This window comes from Electrophorus electricus, chromosome 18 (genome assembly GCF_041902795.1).
Source record: "Electrophorus electricus isolate QZ-2024a chromosome 18, ASM4190279v1, whole genome shotgun sequence".
NCBI lineage: Eukaryota > Metazoa > Chordata > Actinopteri > Gymnotiformes > Gymnotidae > Electrophorus > Electrophorus electricus.
The window spans coordinates 7,947,723-7,965,000 of NC_137514.1; the positions used below are offsets into that span (position 1 = coordinate 7,947,723).

Consider the following 17,278-nt stretch of genomic DNA (forward strand, 5'->3'; position numbering starts at 1 on the left):
TGCGCATGCGCAGGATAACGAACCTTCCCTCGTGTAAGTCCGCCCCCACTCGTTGCCCAATCGTAGCTCTTCGTGCCTGTTTCGGCATATTCCGGAAACGCATCGGAGGCTGTCGACAGTGAATTAGGGCTGAACGTCGTCCCCCTCGTTCTCTGTGTTGTTGTCCTCGGTGACGCGACGGAGGTGTAGCCTGACGCGGTCTCTTACGTGTCGGACTGAATAAAAGTGGAGCTCCGAAGGCCTGGAAGTGAGGAGGAGAGTCTGTGTTGGGTAAGGAGAGACGCGGTCACGGCGCGAAGCAATAGTGCGCATCTCGTTTTCAGTGAATATATCGCAACGGTCGACGCGTTTCCAACAAAGAGATCATGGCGGCGGTGGGCATGTTTCACAGTTGAAGCCTTGCTCCCAGTCAATGAGTCAGACCGAGTCGGAGAAGGCACGGGAGTGGGTCATGCGAATGTACTGAAACACCAGTGCAACTTTTAAAATTTTAGGTATGTGCGAGGTGATCATAGTTAGCGCCATCCGATGTAGCCACCAGATAAAAATTCACTTCCACGATTGCGCTAGCCTGCTGCTAGCTACGAAAATAGCAAGTCAGCTAGCTAGCAGTGGCTAGCAGGAGAAAACTTGCAGATGCTCGACAGCTAGCGTTAGCTTAGCTAGCCAACTTGGTAGCTACGCGGCTTCAGTCTCATTTTGGACCCTCCAGACATTGATCTTTTTATTTGTTAAGGTTGGCGTTTTGCTAGCTAACGTCCACACGAATGTTCATGTATGGTGAAATAAATAGAATCAAGCTCCCCACACGGTTATTTTAGTTGCAAAGTGTTGCACACAGATACAGATGTATATTGCACAATACTCGATTTCCCACTACTACATATTTAGCTGGTGGTCTGTCCTTTTATTGATTTTCCTGTCTCCTTCATGTAAAGTTCACGTTTTTGATTGTTGTGGGTAATCAAGTCACACCGAACAAGCATTCAAAACTGCCCAACATTATTGTGTATACGGAAGTAAAAAAAAAGGCGGCAAAACGGACGGGAGACTTTGATTTGATGGCCGCCCGAGCTGCGCCTTGCACGCGCATACGCACGTGCACTTTCCCAAAGATATTCATTTGCTTACTGTAACTCGGAAGTCTGCAAAGTCCGATAACAGTTGCAGCTAAATGATTGCAGGAAAACAGCGCTTTAATGAAACGGGGGGCGGGGGGGATGCCCAGCAGGAATGAACGTACCACACCCAGAAGGAGCGACCTATTGGTTGCCTTTGTACTTAATTTGCATCTTGTCTCTAGCTGACCAAATACTGGCTGCTTTCCCTGCTGGACATTGTAGAGCTAGTCGCAGTCATCATTCCATCCGTTAATAACCCGATATATTTCTTTTATTATTAACACAAGACTGAATTAAAGTCATGTTGAATGTTGATTTAGAGACTCCCCACCCATTAACATGCCTAAAAGCAGATAGCAGACAAATAAATTTTCTATACAGTCTTCAGACGGGCAGTGGTGTGACTTCTTCATTAGCTGGTTAACAGGAGTTGTCCAATTCGACAGTGTCCTATCTGGCTGTATATAGGATAGCTTTGACATTTGGTTTACGTAGACTAGCTAAAAGTAGACAGGCTTTGCTAAAGCTTATGGAGGTTTGAACAGGCCTCTGTATGATTGATTTATTGTTCTTCTTGTACACAGGCAGTGGTTATTGAGTTCAGCCCCATCTCTCCACAGGTTTTCTAAATGACCATGGAGGCAGGAACAGATGTCCAGCAGGGTGGCGACACTGCTGTCTCTGAGACGGACACCCAGCAGATTGCCACCTTGGCACAGGTGAGCAGGGCGCGCCGAGCAGCAGGCCGTGCTACCCTGCCAACATCCACACAGAACAGAACCTTTCCTAGAAAGTGTGTGTGAGTGTGCACATGCATAGCCATGTGTCCATGTCTCAGCTCAGCCCGAACAAGTAATCCTTCTGTTATAGCTGCATTCTGTACAAACATTTGAAGAGGATTTTGTACACAGCATAAATCTAAACTGTAGGCAGTTGGCTGGAGCTGCGGATTTACCACAGAAGGCCTTTTTTCCTTTTTGCATAACACAAATCTGGATCTGGTTTCCCAAAAGAATTGTAGCACAAACACCATAGTAAGCCCAAACCCAAGCCCACTGACTTCCACCACAGTCCTCCCTGTAGTCTCTCACAACTCTGTTGTTTTGGAGAATCTGGATCCTACCATTTTTAGTCATCAATCAATGCTTTTCCTCAATACTTGCTGCGGGGATGGGCTTTGCAGGTTTCCATGGCGGCGGGGCAGGCTTCAGCCAGTGGCCCCACCGTGACCCTGGTTCAGCTGCCCAACGGTCAGACGGTGCAGGTTCATGGGGTCATCCAGGCAGCGCAGCCCTCAGTCATCCAATCCCCGCAGGTCCAAACGGTACAGGTGAGCGCCCAGACATACGAGTGCCGCGTCGAGATGCCTTTTTGACGATAGCGTTTCTTTCCTCTGCCACATACATGGTGGAAATTGGAGGGGTGTGTGTTTTTCGAGAGAAGGGCAGCAGATTTGAGACACAAAAGGTGGTTCCAACCTTGTCAAAGCACTTGTGATCAGTTGCTTGAAGGCTGAGAATGACTGAATAAAGAAGTTGGGGGGGGTTCCCTGCTTGTGTTTCAATGAAACTTCAGCCACAATGGCCCTTTGTGGACAAGAGTAGATATCCTCTTTCTATGGTAATGTTAATGCTGTAACAGTGTGGTTTTATCTTTAGTCAGTTTTAAATAACTTATTTCTATGTTGAAATTAATGCTGCATAATGCTGTTGCATCTCATTCACAGATCTCCACCATTGCAGAGAGTGAGGATTCCCAGGAGTCTGTGGACAGTGTGACAGACTCCCAGAAACGCAGGGAGATTCTCTCCAGGCGTCCCTCTTACAGGTATGGGAGTTGTAGTTTTCTGCATCCCATGCTCGTAGTCTCTCATCAATCACAAGTTGAATCCCATCTGAATCGAACTGTAAGTGAATTTAATCTGTGTAGGTATTGCTTAGAGGTTTTGCTTTTGTGTTGCAGTGGCATTTAAAATGCCATCCCAGCTGGTGTTCTTAATATGATTTGAATTCCTGCATGCACGGTTTCCCAAAACAGAAAGATCCTGAATGACCTATCGTCGGACGCCCCGGCGGTGCCACGGATAGAGGAGGAGAAATCCGAGGAGGATGCAGCCCCGGCCATAACCACGGTCACCGTGCCAACACCCATCTACCAGACAAGCAGTGGACAGTACAGTGAGTACCCAGCATCCCCTGCAGACATTAAGCCTCATTCTGTGGCACTAAAGCCTAGGGACATGCACTCGACTGTCTGCTGCGAGACGGTGACCGACCAGCACCCGTACTCAGTGGAGTGTGTTCCACACCACTGGCTGCTCCTGCATGTTGAATCGGCGTCAGTGGTCAGCCGTGAGGGAGAGCGTTCTGATTGGTTCTTCAGTCTAAATTTGGCTCAAAATGAAGAAATATGGACAGAAACTGCATAAAGGTTCTTTGTTGCACTGCGGCTTGATCTTGCAAGGCAACGTGCTAGGCTAACATTATATTTTGCTACACAGAAAGGAATTTTGTTGCGCTATCTAGAGAACAGGCGGAACGTTTGTCATTAGCTTGCCGCTACCGGGTGCAGTTTTATGGAAGGAAAGCGCTTAAGAAGCGGTGGGAGTCGCTCAGAACTCAGTATAGTCGTAATCAGAAGCGTGGACCTTTGGGAAACGATGCTTCTCTTTTGAGTTGTTTTCTTTTGTGCATGTCCATCAGCTGTAGTCTGTTTGGTGTGTTCGAAAGTAAATACACACAGGTGACGAGGGGCGACAGTGAGCTGAGGGAAGGCGCTTGCAGTTGGCATTAATTCTTCGGTGTGTCCCTAGCCACACACACACATACACACTTTCACATGAGTTTATACTGTGTGTTCCCCAAATATTCTTTTCAGTTGAATTAAAGCCTTAGAGAATTTGATAGGATATATATTTGTTATTCCCCATTTCATCGAAAGTTCTCTGTGGAATAACCACTCAGGTCTTTAAAGGTTACTCAGTAGCAGTGATGTTTTTTCTCTTAATGGCTGAAGTGCCCCCCACACCCCTTCTAAAAAATCTTTTTCTTGCTTTCACTTCCACTCCCAGTTGCCATCACACAGGGCGGCGCCATCCAGCTGGCCAATAACGGAACAGACGGCGTGCAGGGCCTCCAGACACTCACCATGACCAACGCGGCCAGCACCCAGCCAGGCACCACCATCCTGCAGTACGCCCAGACCAGCGACGGGCAGCAGATCCTGGTGCCCAGCAACCAGGTGGTGGTGCAGGGTGAGCCCTCTTGACTCCGGCTTCAAGTAGCAGCAACTCCACACTGAGCAGCTGCTCAGGGTTCAGCTCAGGACTGCTTTAAATAGCACTGCCTTGGTTGTTAAACAACTATTATGGTATTCACTATTGTGGCATTCCCAGAGGGTGGATATTTCTTGAAGTGGTGTTTTCCAATTAGCTAAATTACTCGTACCAAACATTAAGGATGCCCAACAGGAATCCTCTTACATTTTAGAGGGTGGATAATGTTATTTTCCTCTCTGAAATTGCATAACTAAATGGAAAACTCCTGTTCATAAAGTGCTGAAACTAAACCTTTTTTATTTGGCTTATTGGTTTATAGTCTAAATGCAGCCATGGTGATTTAGTCTGAGAACGAGCGAGTGCACGACCCACGAATCAGTCTTGTCGCTGTGCTGGAACTACAGTGTGCAATGTAATTGACCGGTGAAGGGACAATCCTGTGGTCGTGTTGCTAACGTTCCGTCTCCACCCCTTGCTCACAGCCACGTCTGGTGACGTGCAGGCCTACCAGATCCGCACAGCTGCTGCCAGCACCATCACCCCAGGAGTGGTGATGGCCTCGTCGCCCGCCCTGTCCGGCCAGGGTACTGCCGAGGAGGCCACACGCAAGAGAGAGGTCCGCCTCATGAAGAACAGGTATGGCCCCAGACTCCAGCTGGTACACTGGGCCCTCTGTGGGGGCCTCGAGGGAGCGGGGTGTTGAGGATAGTCGGGATTGCTGGGGATAGTTTGGCCTCAGTGGTTAAGGTACTTGACTTGTGATCAGAAGGTTGCCAGTTCAAGCCCCACCACTGCCAGGTTGCCACTGTTGGGCTCCTGAGCAAGGCCCTTAACCCTCAATTGCTGAAGTTGTGTTCAGTGAGAATTGTAATTGGCTTTTAGATAAAAGTGTCAGCTAAATGCCATAAATGTAATAAAAATGCATTTTACATTACCATGTTTATGATCTGTTGCATAGTATTTTAAGTAATTTTCCAATTTGCATTTTAGATTTGCTCTTTTAGAAAATAATTGGAATTACTTTGCAAAAAAAGTTTACCATATGCAGTTGTGTGGTTGGTCACTAATGCACTTTAATCAAATCAAATAAAGCAATTGAAAATATTGACAGGTACTACTGTTCTGACTGTAGTGTCACGTTTCTGCCACAGGGAGGCAGCGCGGGAGTGCCGTCGAAAGAAGAAGGAGTATGTGAAATGTCTGGAGAACCGTGTGGCCGTGCTGGAGAACCAGAACAAAACCCTCATTGAGGAGCTCAAAGCACTTAAGGACCTGTACTGTCACAAATCTGAATAACTCATTCCCTTTCACTCACATGGGTGCGTGCACACACACACACACACACACACACACACTCACGCGTGTCTGTATCGGCTACAGAGAGACCCATTTTTTCCTCCAGGTTCTAGAGATAGAGACTCTTGCTTTCCGCAGATACCTGGAGTGACAGTCGTCTCTTTTTCTATCAATCTTTTCTTTTAAAAAAAAAGAAAAACATTACTGGTCTGTAAGAAGTGGAAAGAATCTACAGTGAATGAGTGACTAATTAATTTCCTTTGTTGTGTCTTGTAAAAAGAAGCAATCATTTTAAAAGAACGTGGGTCTGTCGTTTGACACACTTAGACCCCCCCCCCCATCTCAAGGCACCTCTTGGGAGCTGTCGTGTAGAATGGAATCACCACATCTTCGTGGATATGGAGCAGAGCCGATTTAAACGTCATGCCCTTCTTTTTGGCCATTTTTGAGATTCCATCCTTCTGCACTGTTTTGCATGGACATACTTGCTCTAATCATGCTGACCTATGGGAGATGTAGTACTTTCTATGTCACTGAGGGACTGGCAGTTAATGGGTTAAGATCAACATTTTAACAGCCCTACACTTGTTTTACTGCTTATGTTACTAACACTTTTGTTAAGGTAATCTACTGATCAATTCTGTTATAAGTTGGTTTGGCATTTAATGTTATGGACCTCTTGTCTTGTTTACTTTCTTTTCCAGCAGAAATTTTGCTTTGGGGAGTTTTGCTTTTGTTACAAAAGAGAACAGGATTTTTTCCCTTGATCTGGACAATAGTGATAAATTATTTTGGATGTACAGTCAGTGAGGTCTCTAAGAAGCTTTTCAGTAGCCATTTGGAACTACAATTAACCCTTTTTAAAACTTTACATCAGTACTGACATAAAAGTGGGACTGTCATGCCAGTTCACCTAGGCCAGTTTTCAGGGGACAGTTGATTAGTGTCCACATGTTTCACATGTAATTTAATATGAGGGAAACATACACTTCTTCTCCCCTGGTGTGGCTGCACAGTGGCAGTTTTGCTGAACTGAGGTCAGTTCATTGGTTTCCTTTTTAATGGCTGAGACTAAGCTGTGGATGGGAAGGGGGGGATGTCTTGGGTAGACCTGGAGTTCTTTTGCTGTAATGAAACACCATGTTATACTTATGTGTTCTGCCATGACATGTAGCCATCTGTATCAATATTATATGCATCATAGTTTTAAATCTTTCTCCTTTTTTATTTTCCCATTTATTTGTGTATTTTTAATAGATGTGTGTCATCTGTCAGTAATACAGTGGAGAGAAAGGTGACCTGGAGCAGGTTTTCTTTTAACAACCAATCGTGTGGCAGTTATCACCAGACCGACTTGCTGACTGTGCGTGGTACGTTTTGGCACGTTATGCGCTCCTGCGGACACTGCTCGCTCCTATCTCTAAAGACACGTTTGTTCTGCCCGTCCTCGTTCTGCACATCCTCATCCTTGGGCGCGTGTGATGGTGAGTGTTTTAAATTCCTGGCCACGGTCAGGCTGTTGTCAGGTGGCAGTGCCAGCCGTCGCATCTGTGCTCGCTCTGATATGCGGGCGGTCAGTGAGAGACGGTTTGATCGAGCTTGATGTATAGCAAGATGACTGATGCCTCTCTCTTTTTTGGTTTTGTCATTGTTCACAAACTGGTAATGAACAATAGCGCAGAGATTTAAATTGCATTTCATCATCTTATTCTTTCTTGCGTCGCAGTATTTCTATTAAGTGGATGCAGTCTTCATACCTCCAAGCTATTTGTTTTGCTTCATGGCAATGAAGTGACAGGCCCACTGCCCTCCTGAAGCCTGGGTGAAGTTTGAATGCCTAATTGGTGTTAAAGCTCGAGGCACAAGGCTGCGCTTTTTCTAAAGTGGTGGTGGTGTGCAGTTGGGCTTCTGGGGTATCCCTGCCCTGCATATTTAACAGTACTGATTTCTCTGTTCCTAACAAGACCTACACAACTTCAAACTATGGGGGATGGGGGGGGGACCCACAAAGCATGCAGTGCACAGGAAATGGGGCCAGATGGCTATGGAAGAGCTGCACCAAGGTGTTGACCCTGCTTCCAGAGCACGTGCCGGTCCAATTATCTCCTCCCTCAGCCTGCTGGTGCCCAGGGAGGCATCTCCTCTGCCCCACTACTGCCTCGCCTTATTTCGCTGCAGCCTGAGTCTCAACCTCTGGGTTAGCCTTACGTAGCACAGCGTTCCTTTTGAACATGATCATAACACAGGAAGATCGGCATACAAATCCAGATTTCCACACAGTTGTGTGCAATCAGGAGTGTTTAAGTCCACCGAGCACCCTTTTAACCTAATGGGGTGGAACTGGGCTGAGTGGTGCTGGTTTTTTCCCAATGAAAAGTGAAATGGACTGTGTGACTGTAGCTTCTTGTTTGTAATCAGTCCACATGCCACATTGAGTGGCATTCACTAAATGAGATTATTTTACTGGAATATGATCAACGATTATGACCCTTAGTGATTAGTATTGATCTGCAAAATGATTAGACCTACAAATGCCCATTTGGCCAGCTCAGTAATAACAACCTCTTCTAACATTCCAATAAGAAGTGATTCTGCAAGGGTTTTATTCCAAATAGAAAACGATCACAATCTACCATTGCACAGCAGACCATAATGTGGTTTGAATTCTCAAATCCATTCAGTGGTACAGTCCAATCAAAGGACACAAGAAAGATAGTAAGATTATCTTAATAAAATTAAGATTGTTTGCACAAGCCAGTTCCCATATCCCATCCAGATGTAAATCTGCACCGAAAGTGAAAAATATTCAATATCCAAACTACCATCAAGATGATTATTCAAGAGCAAGTGCACACACACACACACTAGCCCCTCCATCCGTTTTCCCACCTGGTCAATCTTTATTCAGATGTGATTAGTGAGCATTGATATGCACAGAGTGATTACTTTCACCCAGTTACAGCTGTGTCAAAACGTCCAGCTGAGATTATCCGTTCTGGGCCATATGGGGAAGGAAGTAGAGGATTCTGTTTGTCCTTCCATCTGTCTGTTTCTATGTCTGCTCTCTGTTTTGCTGTCTCGTAAACACAAATTTTTGACACTTCACCTGAGGGAATGAGTGGAAATGTAATAGTGCTACACAGTGTTGGGTTGTCTGGAGTCTTCCTTTTACAACCATAGAGGCATACAATCCCCTGACCGGCCATGTATTTCAAATTCAAGAAAAACATTTTGCCATGTTAGGATTTAATTTATTTCCGGGGATAAAGTGCGTGTGTGCCATTAACTGTTCATACGGACTGCAAATAGGTTATAATTAAACTGTAATTAAATATCAAATGACGTTTGCTCTGGAGTTTTTTTTCTTGATCTTGTTACTGTCGAAAAAGTGAATGCAGAAATCGGGTGAAATATGGATTTATTTTTATATCTGAATTTGCATTATTGCAGTGCCTACAGTGGGTGCACGGTGGGTTAGGAGATCAAAGCTTCACCTGAGGTACAAAAATACGGGTTGGGTTAACTGACTCTCAACTTCTCTAAGTCCTGCCCTGCCTTTGTTCTGTTTCGAGCCGTGATTCAAGCTGTGTGCATCAAGCTCCACATCTTTACTAGAACGAGATTTAATTCGCAGGCGAACAGGCTTATGCGTCACTGTACGGAACTCAATCAAATGTATATTATCTATCTACGGGTCTCTCGCGCGCATTAAAAAAAAATGTATTCAGTTATTCAAGCGCCGAAAGAGCGCGCGCACAAGCCGCCGCACGCGCGCCTTGTCTACCTGCCGCGCGGCGCGAAGGGAGGCCAGACAGCGTCTGCGGTCCCGTTTCTCACGGCTGACGGCACCAGGCGAGGGGTCGAAGCACTGGGAGCTTCTTCAACGCTTTTCATTCGCAAGGCTTCGCGGGTTTTGTGTGCAGATATTTTTTCTTTCCGTAGGAAAAAAAGAGGTTTTCCTAGTAAGAGCAGAATTATAAGAGGGTACTGAATGGTTTATAAAACACGGCATAACGCATACTAGAATCTGGTTAGGATACATATATATTTTTAAATTTTTTTATTTATTTTTTTTAATTATTATTTATTTATTTTACCTTTTTTTTTTTTTTTTTAGATGCGCTAGCTAGATCTATTCATTTAGCATCAGATTAATTTTGCTCCGACACATAAAACGACAGCGTGGGTTGCAAAATCCCTCAGTATGATCTCTGACAGGCGAAAAACAAGGCCTGTAACAGATAACCCTGAAACTGCAACAGGTTCGCGCATGGTTAAAGCCGGGTCTTCTTGCACCAAACATTGAATCTGCACCGCAAACGAGGCGATGACAGTAAACTTGGCGGTGACGAATATGTCTTATTCCCGCGACACTGACAAATCCTATTTTCACCCTACGGACCCCGCGCTTCGAATATGTGTCCAGACACATTCCATTTTTTCTTTCAATAAACAGCCCGCAATCCCCCGCCGCACGGGTAATTCCGGATCATCTGCTAGCACAAACTGTCTCGATTGGAGCCGGCAAATAACAGGGCACTGTTGCTGCAACGCATGTGCTCTAGTGCGATTTGGTCCTAAGGTAACATTTGCACATTAAAGGTGTGAACTGAGCGAATGACGGATTTTTATTTCTGCGTAAAATTGTGGTTAGCGATTGAGGGATAGTTAATATTGGCATGCATTACCCATAAAGGATGGTTATTTTCGAAATGGCATACTACTATACTGTATACTGCACGCTACACTAGTAGCCTATATATTGTATACTACTGCATACTATTCATATGGTCAATCATATGGTAGTAGATTATCCATTATGAGGTTTACCAGTATTGTACTACAGTACTTTTAATTATTGTTGCAGAAGCAATAATTCCAGCTACAGTTTTTAACTTTCATGTAGGGTTTAGATGAAAATGTATCGACATATTTTACATGATGAAGCTGCCATGAAGAGAGCTCTGTCCACATACTGTTTTTTTTTTGGCCAGAGTAGTAGGTTATCTTTGGCATATTGAAGAAGTTTGTTGCAGTCACATACTGTACCCTACATACTATGTTTGGCCATAATCAGTACACAAGTAGTATGCAGTATACCATGTATGATGTCCACTACAGAAACAAGGTATCTCACTACAGGAACAACCACTGAGAGACCATATGGCTTCTTGCATTCGTTTCACTAGGTCATGTTTGGATATTGTTCAGAAAGTCCTGCTTTTTCATGTCTGCCTTGTTGTGTATGTTCGGTATCTCGGGAATCGGTGTGCGTACATGTTTGTGCATTTGTGTGTGTGCACAGTCATCAGAATGTCATCAAATGATGGCCAACCACTGTGTTCATAATACAGTGTTGGAAGTAAGCTGCGTCTCCTCATTACCATTTCATAAAGGAGTGCTGGTCTACCTCTCGGTTTCCCTGGTTGTTCTGCTACTGATAGTTGCTCCTATTTGCTCTCTGTTATGATTTGTTGAGGATCATATTATGGGGTAACCCCAATTATAGGTTTGTACACTGTTATTGGCTGGGAATTACTGCCTTTTTATTGACCTGTCCCTTTATGTGCAGAAAATGGAAGCTATTTTCAGTCAGTGATGCAACAAATTTCAACAAATTCATGGATTCAACAAATTCATGGAGGTTATTGATGCCAGTGGACTACATTGACACTGTGATGGAAAATGACACAAAAATAAAAGCAAAGCAATTTTAAAATCATCTTAACTGAATCACTAATGCAGATGCACGGTGACTATGCTCTGAAACACTTCATTTTTAATTGTTAGTGAAGTAAAGTGTCACAGGTCAATAGTCAATTGTGCCTGATGTTCTGATACACTCGAAGTACTGAAAGTGTGTGTGTGTGTGTGTGTGTGTGTGTGTGTGTGTGTGTGTGTGTAAGTGTGTGTGTTTAACGGAACGCGAGATAGAGAGAAACAAGAAAAAAAGATGGAAAACAGTTGAAAGGAGATATCAAAGGAAATGTAAAATTATGGTGAGTGACAGAAATGTGACAGGGGTAATAGAAAGTGGGAGGTCTCGAGGATGCGAGATCCAGTCAGAGGAAGTCCAGTCAGAGCTAAGGCAGGGCTAAGGCAGGGCTAAGGCAGGGCTAAGGCAGAGCTAAGGCAGAGCTAAGGCAGGGCTAAGGCAGGGCTAAGGCAGAGCTAAGGCAGGGCTAAGGCAGGGCTAAGGCAGGGCTAAGGCAGAGCTAAGGCAGAGCTAAGGCAGGGCTAAGGCAGGGCTAAGGCAGAGCTAAGGCAGGGCTAAGGCAGGGCTAAGGCAGAGCTAAGGCAGAGCTAAGGCAGGGCTAAGGCAGGGCTAAGGGAGGCTGGGCGGGGGGGGAGGGGGGGGCTGCTGGGGAGTGGCTTGTCTTTGGCCTGTGATTAATGGCTGTAAGCCTGAGCTCTTGACCTTGAGAGCTCCATTACAGGTGGCTGCTTATGGTGAGAGAGCGGGAGCAGATGGGCCGTGCTAACCTTGCATATCAATGGAGTTGGACATATTACACAGGATTAACTCAGCTCAACATCAGTCACATCAGGAGGGTCATTTAGAGCCAATTATATACCCATACTGTATGCACATAGGTTATTCATCAGTCAGTCATAACAGTCAGTCAGTGGCTGTTTGTAAACGGGTTCAGTGATTAAGTTAAGGGCTGCATGCTTGGGTACAGTATGTAGGATCTTTGCTCCAAGGTTGTGCACAAAGAAAACACAAAACATGGAGGTTCATGACTTTGAGGTTGGTTCCTTGTCAAGTGTTTTTGTCATGGCGCTTTGGGACAGGATATTGTGTTTGTAGTGAAGGGAATGGAACATGTGAGCACACAGTGCACGTCACTTTTTGTGTAGTGAAAACGTGCCTTTGTGCATGGCGTCGTTCCTTACCCTGTGAAATCTAATGGTGTATTGAGACTACACAGAGAAGACTGTTTAAGAAATATAATAGGCGTTCCACACCAAAAAATATTGTTTGTGCAAGCTGTGTGGATGTGTGTGCACACAATTAATCAAATAATCAATGAATAAGATAAATGATCAGTGGGATTTTGTCCTGCATATCCTCCTGACTGTTGCCACCTAACCTGGTTTGTCTTGGCAGTTTATTATCTGTCATGGCTCCTACAAGCATGTTTGACCTTGACATCAATATGGCATCCCCAGCAAACATTGGGGAAAGAAAAAGAACAGAAAGAGCCAAAGCCTTCCCTGAATAACAAACTGCATTTGAAATGCTAATCAGACCCACATGATGATAAAGAATACCTGAGTCTTTTTCCAGTGGTGCCTGTTCTCCACTTGGGGGAAGATACTTTAGGTTTAATTATTGGCTGGCACACAAAAATGAGATTTGTGTATCTCTGTTCAGGTGGCTTGTAAATGAAGAGTGTAATCTGGCCATTGCTCTTTTAAGAAGCTCTAACTTCCTGTAGGTGCACACATCCTAATGATGCATCTAAAAAAAGGAGCAGAAATTCAGAACTGAACAATGATTTCAAACACAGTATGGATCACATTTTTTGTATTGACATTGTGTCACACATAACTCACACACCAGAGAGACTCTGTGTGTTTGATAATGCATATATGTTGTAGCTTAATTAGCACACACACACAGAAACATATTGCCTCATCCACTGCATTTTCTCTCTGTCTTAAATTATCGGCAGCAGGTTTATATTAACAGCCCCAGTATTGCAGCCAGTGTCAGCCATCCATCAACGCATTATCACAAGCCGAGCCCCATTTCACTTGAAATAGGCATAGCCATTCATCACAGCGAGTAATATGAGGCAAGGCCCAGTAGCATTGCAGAGCCACATCTTTATTGAAATGCATTGAAAGAAGTCGAGACAGCCTCCGTGGAAACAGTAACAGCAAGGCTATGTCTGTGTCTTTCCTTCTGGGGTGGTCAGTGATCGACAAAGACAAGACCCTGAAGCTAGACATGTCACGACCCTGCACCCTCGGCTATGTGCTTGTGCGCTTCTATGGGTGTATTTCTTTCCTGATTTAATCAGTGGCCAGTGCAACCTTCAGCCTCCCCCCCGAACCCAGCCGCTGACAGAACGCTTCGAGGATGTCCTTGAGACACCTTTAACTCATCCTGATTCCAATAATCAGATCACATGACTGTGTTTCATGTGCATGCCAGCAAGTTCTGCTTCCCTCTCAGCCAGCAAGTGTCATAGGCTCTGGATATGGTGTGGTGGGGTAAAGGGATACTTAACCTTAAAACACCAACGCTAGAAATAATGCACAGCAGCTAGGGAGCGGCTCTGCAAACAAGTAAACAAACAAATAAATGAATAAATTGTGCCAGCTGGTGTCCAATAGATTTTACTCGATGTTGCTGTAGCATTTTCCATGAAATACTTGTTAAACAGTAGTAATAAAAGCTGGCCAACCATTTAGGAAAATGATGGTCATAGCAGGTCTGCGCAATCTGGCTGTTTCAAAGAAGCACTTTAATGAAAATGAATTCGGAAAGCCAGATTTCCATTAAATTGCCAAGCCAGCACTAAATGGCCACATTACGTTTACATCATCTTATGTGAGTTATTGGTGAGGTTCCGCTTGACTTGTGTCTCCTCACCTCACGGCTTGCTTCGTTGATTTGTGTGAACTAGAAAATGTACCCAAACAGATTAAAACAAGAGATAGGAATTAAAGAGCCCAGAGAATAAACATCCGTTCTCGTCAGTCCTTGTTCTGCCTGGACGGTCTGTATGCTTATTCCCGTCTCTTAGTGGTCGGGAGCAGACGCTCCCTCCAGACAGCTAATGTGTATGTGCACTGCATTCTCTGTCCTTTACCCGTTTGTCTTTAGGAACCTAGTCTAACCCACAAGGCACTGCGCCACAACCTCCATTGCGTTTGACCGCTCAAAGACAGAGCTGGGGGAGGGGTTGCGTTTGTATGAACTTCGGGTGCACAATAATCCTTTCGAACCCATTTGGGCTTTAAGTGCTCTGGAACAGGAGAGGGTATTAAAACAAATAAGGTTTGAAAGCTGTTTCTGAAAGCACAGGTAGCCCGGAAACCTTGTTTGGATAAACACCGGCAGTGGGAATTAAAAAGGATGATACTGACAGTTACATCTGATGACTTCTATCTATCATCAGCTCAGCACCATCTAATCAGGAGGATCTGCTCCTCTGGTGTCAGAGCTCACTGTGAGTGTTCGGAGGTGAAGGCAACAAAGATTAAATGAAATGAAAGGACATGAATATAGTGTATACATGTCTTATTGATCACTAGCTGCCCCTTGTGGCAGAGAAAGAGGCTAAATCTTCCCCTTTGACCTCTGTGCATGTTTGATCTCTGACCTGAAATTTTAGGTGCCTGACAGAAGCCAAATGTACATCTTATTGACAGTAAACATTCCCCCCCCCTCTCTGCCTGCTTCCCAACATCTCCCTTATCCACTCCTGCTCTCTCTCCTTCATGGCGAGGAATTCCCTGCGAGGAAGTCTCCTCACGTTCTCATAGCAAGGAACAAACAACAAAAACACTTATTACCGCAATCTTAATCAGTCTTAATGCCGGCATGCAGAAACAGGCAGGCGTTAAGACTGCTAATAGCTTTTAATGGTCCGCAGAGACCTGAATCCGTAAGCTCACCGTGTTTTCTCTTCTTGGAGTTCACTGCTTTTGCACGTACAGGCTTGAAAGCACAAAATAGGAGGGAGGAGGTAACTAGCATTCATCCAAAAGTGGAGTAAGAACTGCTTATGCTGCCTGTACAGCAACTCTGGAGCTTGCATACTCGCATGGCTAGGTTACAGTCGGGTGCCTTGTTCTAACACTTGCTGTGATGAAACCTTCGAATGGTGATGAGGTGATTTGCGTCAATGCAGCCCCTGACTCATACAGTGTGTGCAGCATATGGTATTCGGAGCTTGTTAAAACTTTCATTCATTAGCCACAAAGAGGTACAGGTTGCAGAAGAAAACAAACAAACAAAGAACAACAACAAAAGCCAAAAGCAGTCCCTCCAGGCCCACAGAAAGGTCAGTGGTGAGACGTCTGGAGAAGGTTTATTGAACCATCGATCTTGGAGACTTTATGGTGTAATAAACAGGTCAACCTACAGAGTGAAACCCTGTTAGATGGGCGACTACTTGGACTTGCCCTGAAGTTATGCACACGGGCCATACATGATCACACAAATATGAAGCATTCTCTGAAAACGAGCAACGTCTTGAGCGGTAATAAATGTATACCAGGGTTTTTATAGTCAGTGATTTATTACAAGAGGAAGTGCAACTTGAAAGTGAAATAATTCTAATATTACCCTTAATGTTAGTCTCATCAATATTTCTGTCATTACTAAAGCGTTTATACAGCCTAGATAGAATGGAATCATCTTCAGAATCAATAAAATCTTTGGGAAATCGGCTGCCTCTCTACATGCTAATTGGTATAATATGGTTGGTCTAAGGTTAATGCTTGATTAGCGATATTCAGTTTGCCTACAAATGCTCACAGCAGGTGAACTAAGTCAAATTAGTATAGGAAAACACAAAAGCCCCATGTCTGTGTATTTAGGAAAGAAACCACACCAGAGCCTGCAGAACCTGTACCTCAAAATGACTCCTCACACCCAGCCACCGAGCTAAGACCAGCCGACCCCATATTAGAACGGTTTTCTCCGGTGACTTTCTAGCTCTTATGCATACTTGCCTGAAGATAGTCAAGGAGTAATTGTAACGATGCAATGAACCTGAACGCAAGAATACACGTAGAGCTAATTGCTGTCAACTGTTTATGCCAGTTAGCAAACAGGCACGTCAAGCGGGCTAACAGCGACGTGGCCTTGCATTTATGTAAAAAGAATTAAGAGCACAAAAACAATGTGGCAACAATGTTTGTTGCTATGTGGCTAAGGGAAAGAAGTTGGAGGTTTGCTTGTTTTACCTCAGATTCACATTGCTGAATATGATTCTAGTTCAAGAACCAATAGTAATATGAAACTCTTACCTTTGGTTTCTAATTTTATCATGAAAAACTGTCATTGACCGAAGGGATTTGATGTTCAAATATTTATGCGACGATTAAGTAATGGAAAGAGAAGGAAATTAAAGGACTATAACAATGAAACAAGCAGTAGCTGTGAGGAGTAACTTGATCAAGCCCAAAGAACTGGCCTGTTCGCATGACTTACAGAAAACTCTTCATTTAAATCGTAGGCAAGGCTTTCTAACTGACCTCATGTTTTGGCCCTAAACAATGATGGAGAGGATCCCACAAAAGACAAATAAGCCCAAGCCTGCAGTGTAATAGATATTTAGCATTTGGGGCACATTTTCAAACACTCTTCTATCATCATGTATCTCCACTCAGGGGAGTAGAGTGGAGCAATAAACTCCTGTTAAATATGGATGTACTCCACGCTCAGACTGGGACAGACAGATGGGGAGAGGGAGTGAGGGAGTGTGTGGAAAAGAGAGAGTGTAAGTGTTTTGGGTTTATCGAGATGGTCCTGTCAGTGTTTAAGCAGGCCTGCTGCTCGTTGGAGATAAGGCCTCATGGCAGAGCTGTCTCTCAGGCCTCACAGGGGCTAATAGCGGCA

General features: G+C 44.5%; 1 protein-coding gene across 4 annotated transcripts; it reads left to right on the forward strand.

Moving 5' to 3' along the window:
• The first annotated feature begins 116 nt into the window (after positions 1-116).
• Positions 117-6,992, forward strand: creb1a (cAMP responsive element binding protein 1a). 4 transcript variants are annotated; one of them, XM_027009788.3, is made up of 8 exons: positions 117-270; positions 1,742-1,840; positions 2,305-2,451; positions 2,848-2,948; positions 3,159-3,298; positions 4,192-4,374; positions 4,881-5,034; positions 5,550-6,992. In XM_027009788.3, exons 2-8 carry the CDS (start codon positions 1,751-1,753, stop codon positions 5,692-5,694), a joined length of 960 nt encoding a protein of 319 aa, XP_026865589.1. In that variant the 5' UTR covers positions 117-270; positions 1,742-1,750; the 3' UTR covers positions 5,695-6,992. The 4 variants fall into 4 exon arrangements, 3 of the variants coding, with proteins under 3 accessions (XP_026865589.1, XP_026865598.1, XP_081557283.1); XM_027009797.3 differs by lacking the exon at positions 117-270 and adding an exon at positions 290-494; XR_014118207.1 differs by lacking the exons at positions 4,881-5,034; positions 5,550-6,992 and adding an exon at positions 3,851-3,921 and having other exon boundaries at positions 4,192-4,331.
• The last annotated feature ends 10,286 nt before the right edge of the window (positions 6,993-17,278 follow it).

Excerpts from the sequence above, each read along its gene's own strand:
- creb1a (XM_027009788.3), top strand. The coding sequence starts at position 1,751 with ATGACCATGGAGGCAGGAACAGATGTCCAGCAGGGTGGCGACACTGCT. Across the intron at positions 1,841-2,304 it reads AGATTGCCACCTTGGCACAG|GTTTCCATGGCGGCGGGGCA; the intron begins GTGAGCAGGGCG and ends TGGGCTTTGCAG. Across the intron at positions 4,375-4,880 it reads CAACCAGGTGGTGGTGCAGG|CCACGTCTGGTGACGTGCAG; the intron begins GTGAGCCCTCTT and ends CCTTGCTCACAG.